We start from the raw sequence: 6,000 nt of genomic DNA, 5'->3' as shown, positions 1-6,000 counted from the left end.
AAGTGGAGGAGAAGGGGGGGAAGTGGAGGAGAAGGGGGGGAAAGAGGAGGAGAAGGGGGGGAAAGAGGAGGAGAAGGGGGGGAAAGAGGAGGAGAAGGGGGGGAAAGAGGAGGAGAAGGGGGGGAAAGAGGAGGAGAAGGGGGGGAAAGAGGAGGAGAAGGGGGGGAAAGAGGAGGAGAAGGGGGGAAAGAGGAGGAGAAGGGGGGGAAAGAGGAGGAGAAGGGGGGGAAAGAGGAGGAGAAGGGGGGGAAAGAGGAGGAGAAGGGGGGGAAAGAGGAGGAGAAGGGGGGGGAAAGAGGAGGAGAAGGGGGGGAAAGAGGAGGAGAAGGGGGGGAAAGAGGAGGAGAAGGGGGGGGAAAGAGGAGGAGAAGGGGGGGAAAGAGGAGGAGAAGGGGGGGAAAGAGGAGGAGAAGGGGGGGAAAGAGGAGGAGAAGGGGGGGAAAGAGGAGGAGAAGGGGGGGGAAAGAGGAGGAGAAGGGGGGGAAAGAGGAGGAGAAGGGGGGGGAAGAGGAGGAGAAGGGGGGGAAAGAGGAGGAGAAGGGGGGGAAAGAGGAGGAGAAGGGGGGGAAAGAGGAGGAGAAGGGGGGAAAGAGGAGGAGAAGGGGGGGAAAGAGGAGGAGAAGGGGGGGAAAGAGGAGGAGAAGGGGGGAAGTGGAGAAGGGGGGGGAAAGAGGAGAGGAAGGGGGGGGAAAGAGGAGAGGAAGGGGGGGAAAGAGGAGGAGGGGGGAAAGAGGAGGGGGGGGGAAAGAGGAGGAGAAGGGGGGGAAGTGGAGAAGGGGGAAAGAGGAGAGGAAGGGGGGGAAAGAGGAGGAGAAGGGGGGGAAGTGGAGAAGGGGGGGGAAAGAGGAGAAGAGGAGGTGAAGGGGGGAAAAGAGGAGAAGGGGGGAAAAGAGGAGAAGGGGCGGGAAGGGAGAGAGGATGGAGGGAGGGAGGGGGGTAAGGAAGGGAGAGAAGGGAGAGAAGGAGCTGAACGGCCAGGCCCAAGACTTCGGGCTGGATTTACAGGTAGGTGGCGTCGGGTCCGGGGCGGGGGGGAAATGCAGAGGTCGGGTTGGGTGGGAGGAGCCTTATGCACCAGCCCCAGTGAGGCCATTCGGCCAGGGCTCGGGGCTGCGTGCTTCGGGCCCCTCCCAGTTTTGGGTGCCTGGAGCTACTACACATGCGCGCCTGCTGTAGCGCGCATGTGCAGAGGTCCCGGCACTGTTTTCAGCGCAGGGACCTGGCTCCGCCCCCTACAGCTCGTGCTGCGCCGCGCCCAGCTCCAGAGGTCCTGCAGGGAGCCGGAGACTAGGTAAGTTTTTTTTTAGGCGCTCTTTGTGGCGCGAAAAACAGGCGCCCAGGTCCGGGCTGCGCTGTTTTCGGCGCGGCCCGAAACTTGGGCCCATACTTTCATTTTGATCAAGGCAACTTAACAGCACACACATGCACATTTTAATTTTATTTACTAAACATATTAGCATTTGGATCTCATGATTCCTAAAGTAAAACTATTAGAAAAATGTAAACCCTTAATACTGGAGAGGTACTAGCAGCTCGCCAAAACCACCATGAAAATTTATGTCTAATTTCAAAAACATTACAGGATATATGGCCCAAATTTGGCGCTCCGTTTTTTTCGGCGCACCTCCAAGCCCTCCCGCCAACATTTTACATCAGAAGCAGCGGCAAAATAAATCCTTCCGATCACGGCCGATTCTCGGGCCGTCTGTGGAGCTGGCGTGACGCAGAAGAAAGATGGGGGGGCGGGGAGAGCTCAGCGCCGGTACGTCTGCGCGCATGTGCAGTAGCTCCTGGCAGGCCGTTTGGGCAAATGTGCGCTGCAGGCTGTGTGGGAGGGGCCGAAGCACGCCGTCCCTATCCTGGGCCAAGTGGCCTGCCGCACACTGATATCGAAGGATCGCAGACCAGTGCGAGCACTGACTTGGTGCAGAACCAGGATGGCAAGGAGAATTCACAGGACACCGAAGAGGAGAGCATTGACAGCCAAAAGTGCCTAGTGTGTGACGTCGTCTTCCTGTTCAACCTGGAGGACTTCGATTTCGAGCAGCACATTGTGAAGCACTTTGTTTACGAGTGTCCAGTGTGCCATGCCAAAGGACCTTTCCAAAGAACAGACAAGCTGCCCATTAAGACCATGTGCAGTCCCATTTTATGCAGGCCAATTGAGGGGCAAACAAACCAGTTTGAGTTCTACTTTATAAAGATGCTGCCGAGCCCAGCCTTTCCTCTCCCTCCCCCCGCCCCCCTCCCGATACCGCCGAGACCAGCCTTTCCTCTCCCTTCCCCCCCTCCCGATACCGCCGAGACCAGCCTTTCCTCTCCCTCCCCCACGCCCGATACCGCCGAGACCAGCCTTTCCTCTCCCTCCCCCACTCCCGAGACCAGCCTTTCCTCTCCCTCCCCCACTCCCGATACCGCCGAGACCAGCCTTTCCTCTCCCTCCCCCACTCCCGAGACCAGCCTTTCCTCTCCCTCCCCCACTCCCGATACCGCCGAGACCAGCCTTTCCTCTCCCTCCCCCACTCCCGAGACCAGCCTTTCCTCTCCCTCCCCCACTCCCGATACCGCCGAGACCAGCCTTTCCTCTCCCTCCCCCACTCCCGAGACCAGCCTTTCCTCTCCCTCCCCCACTCCCGATACCGCCGAGACCAGCCTTTCCTCTCCCTCCCCCACTCCCGAGACCAGCCTTTCCTCTCCCTCCCCCACTCCCGATACCGCCGAGACCAGCCTTTCCTCTCCCTCCCCCACTCCCGAGACCAGCCTTTCCTCTCCCTCCCCCACTCCCGATATCGCCGAGACCAGCCTTTCCTCTCCCTCCCCCAGTCTTTCCTCTCCCTCCCCCACTCCCGAGACAGCCGAGACCAGCCTTTCCTCTCCCTCCCGAGCCCAGCCTTTCCTCTCCCTCCCCCACTCCCGATACCGCCGAGACCAGCCTTTCCTCTCCCGAGACCAGCCTTTCCTCTCCCTCCCTTATCGGTGGCCCGCTGCGTTCCCCAAGGTAGGAGTTCTATTTTTTATTTGTTATTTACTGATTACTTATTACTTTGGTCTTGGTGTTTTAGGTACAGGGTTTCTTCTATTTTTTTTGTGTGTTAATTGCTTATTACTTTTCGTGCTTTGTTTGGTGCTTGAAATGTTGTTACTTGCGCCGATTCCTTAACTGAAAGTAAGGTCTTTCTGTGCAGACAAAAGTGGACACATATGCTGCCCTAAGTTAGTTTAGTACAACTTTTTTCTGACCAAATTAGCACAAATGGTGTAAGCGGCTGGGAACGTCCCCTTTTGAAAAAAAACGGACACAACAAAAAACCTAACACGCTTACACTGGCGCAAATTAAAAACGGTGCACCAGAAAAATCCAGTTACACCAAAAAAAGTGCAACTTTGGGCCCAATGAAACGATCACATCCAACCTTAAAGCTACTTCGCCAGAGCTTTGCTTTATTACAGATTTATTAAAATAATTGATTTTATAAAATTAAAGAAGGATACAGCACACATTCAGCCCATCGTGCCTGTGCCAGATCCATGTTCTTTGATAGAGTTATCCAATTAATCTCACTCCCCTGCTCTTTTGCCATAGCCCTGTAATTTTTTTCCCCTTCAAGTATTTATCCAATTCCTTTTTGAAAGTTACTAATCTATCTCCTTCCACCACCTTTCCAGGCAGTGCATTGCAAATCACAACAACTTGCTGTGTAAAGAAAAATCTTCCTTCTGTCTCTCCCTCTTTTGCCAATTACCTTAAATCTGTATCTTTTGGTTATCGACCTTTGTGCTGCTAGTTTCTCCATGTTTACTCCATCAAAACTATTGAAGACTTCAAATATTATTCCAAACAAATTGCTCTTTTGTCAACTTACCCACATGCAAGATTAGAGAGTTACATTTGACCTGGACTGAAAATCAAAATCCCTTTCCCATAAAGTAAAAAGTGCCTGGAATTTTTGGGGAGCTTCTCCCAATTGTGCGCTGTAATTTCAGCGGAATTCCCAGAGATACAGGATGAACAACCACGCCATTTTTTTTTTTTTTTTTGGAAATTCGTAGCCAATCGTTCCAATTCTTTGTCAAATCACAAACGCCAGAGGTCACCTTGCACACGCCAAGGATCACTCTGCGCCAATGCTCTTAGCCAAAAGGCCTAGAGCCACTGCACCGTTCCTGGAAGTACTGCAATACCAGGTTCGTGCCATGGAGGTGGATGGGTCAGGTCCCCCACACACCTCCGTGGAGGTGGATGGGTCAAGCCACCCCACCCACGCCATTTATCCATGGTTTCTGTCGCACATATGGCAGACGATTGGGAGAACTCCCCATGGAAATTCCAATGGACGAAGTTAATTTTTTAACATGAGTTGCATCGTGAGAGCAAAATGCTTTGACTCGATTAGTTTCTACAGGGCCAAGTTTCAGCCTGAGTTGCTCCTGTTTTTTTGGAGCAACTGGTTTAGAATGGAGTATCTTAGAAATTGCAATTCTCGGCATTTAGTTTGCTCCAGTTCTAGTCAGTTAGAACAGTTTCAGTTTGGAACAGATTTTTTTTCAAAAAGGGGGCGTGTCCAGCCACTTACACCCGTTTTGAAAGTGTAGGCAGTGAAAACATACTCCAAACTAACTTAGAATGGAGTAAGTATAGATTTTTGTACGCTCAGAAAAACCTTGTCTACACTTAGAAAATCAAGCGTAGGTTACAAATCAGGCATAGGGAATGGGGGGGGGGGGGGGGCTAGGGTTTAAAGGGATGTTAACAAACATTAAACACTTCAGTTTTACAAAGAGAGCCATCATCAATAATAAGTGATAAATACATCAATAAATCAACCAAAAAAAGTTTTTTTTAAAAATCAATAAATAAAACATTTTCTACTTACCGACTGCAGTACCGGGAGTCCTCCAACAGCGTTCTGCGATGCCGCCCCCACCCCCCCACCCGTGTGTCTCTAACAGCGAGGGGAGGAGGGAGGGAGGGAGGGAAGGAGTGAGGGAGGACCTACGTTTGTCTTCACATATCTATGGAAGCTTTTTCAGTCAGTTTTTATGTTCCCGGCAAGCTTCGTCTCATACTCTATTTTTCCCCTCCTAATTAAACCCTTTGTCCTCCTCTGCTGAATCCAAATTTTGCCCAGTCCTCAGGTTTGCTGATTTTTCTGGCCAATTTATATGCTTTTTTCTTGGATTTAACACTTAGTTTCCCTTGTTAGCCACGGTTGAGCCACCTTCCCAGTTTTATTTTTACTCCAGACAGAAATGTACAATTGTTGAAGTTCATCCAGGTGATCTTTAAATGTTTGCCATTGCCTATCCACCATCAACCCTTTAAGTATCATTTGCCAGTCTATTCTAGCCAATTCACGTCTCAAACCACGGAACAAGGTTGCCTATCATATGCCAGGAGCTATTTGCCCAAGGAGGTAAAAAGTACACAGAATACCACCCATAATTCTACATACTGCATCCAACACAAGTTGGAAAGCATGTTTTTTTTTAAGTTATCATACAATATAGTATTGTAGCAGTGGATCAATATAGTCCTAGGAAGTAGAAATAAAAATAAATACCTTCTTCCCATGTCAAAGGCTTAACTGTTTCACTCTTTGGTGGTTCAGGCAGATGCATTATAGTTTCACAGTCATAACCAATTCGGTCAGCTTCACGACGAGCCTGTCTTAGTACGACACCTCCCTGATCTCTCAATCGCACAGCTGCTCGGTAAAATATTGTGTCCTTTGCATTATATTTCATACAGTTATCTATAATGAGGTTAACATCAGCTTCAAGCTCATCCAGATTATTATAACCATGATCCTCTATCCTTGATCTCATTGTGGAGAAGTCCATAGGGTGTGCTATATGTTCTAAATAGTCCGGAACCTGAAAGATTAAAAAAAGTTTAGGTAATGATGGGCTTTAAAAAAAAAAATATATATATATATATATATATATATGTATTTTATATTTATTTAAGTGCCTCAAGTACAAATGTTTGCTGACTGCAAA

General features: G+C 50.0%; 1 protein-coding gene across 1 annotated transcript in view; it reads right to left on the bottom strand.

Moving 5' to 3' along the window:
• brd1a (bromodomain containing 1a) overlaps positions 1-6,000 on the bottom strand; it is a 45,445-nt gene that overhangs the window by 15,024 nt on the left and 24,421 nt on the right. The window contains exon 6 of the mRNA XM_070896744.1: positions 5,562-5,874. Coding sequence (XP_070752845.1) covers positions 5,562-5,874 — 313 coding nt within the window. The remainder of the gene's footprint in view (positions 1-5,561; positions 5,875-6,000) is intronic.

This window comes from Pristiophorus japonicus, chromosome 13 (genome assembly GCF_044704955.1).
Source record: "Pristiophorus japonicus isolate sPriJap1 chromosome 13, sPriJap1.hap1, whole genome shotgun sequence".
Lineage (NCBI taxonomy): Eukaryota > Metazoa > Chordata > Chondrichthyes > Pristiophoridae > Pristiophorus > Pristiophorus japonicus.
This window is presented reverse-complemented; position numbering and strand designations above follow the sequence as displayed.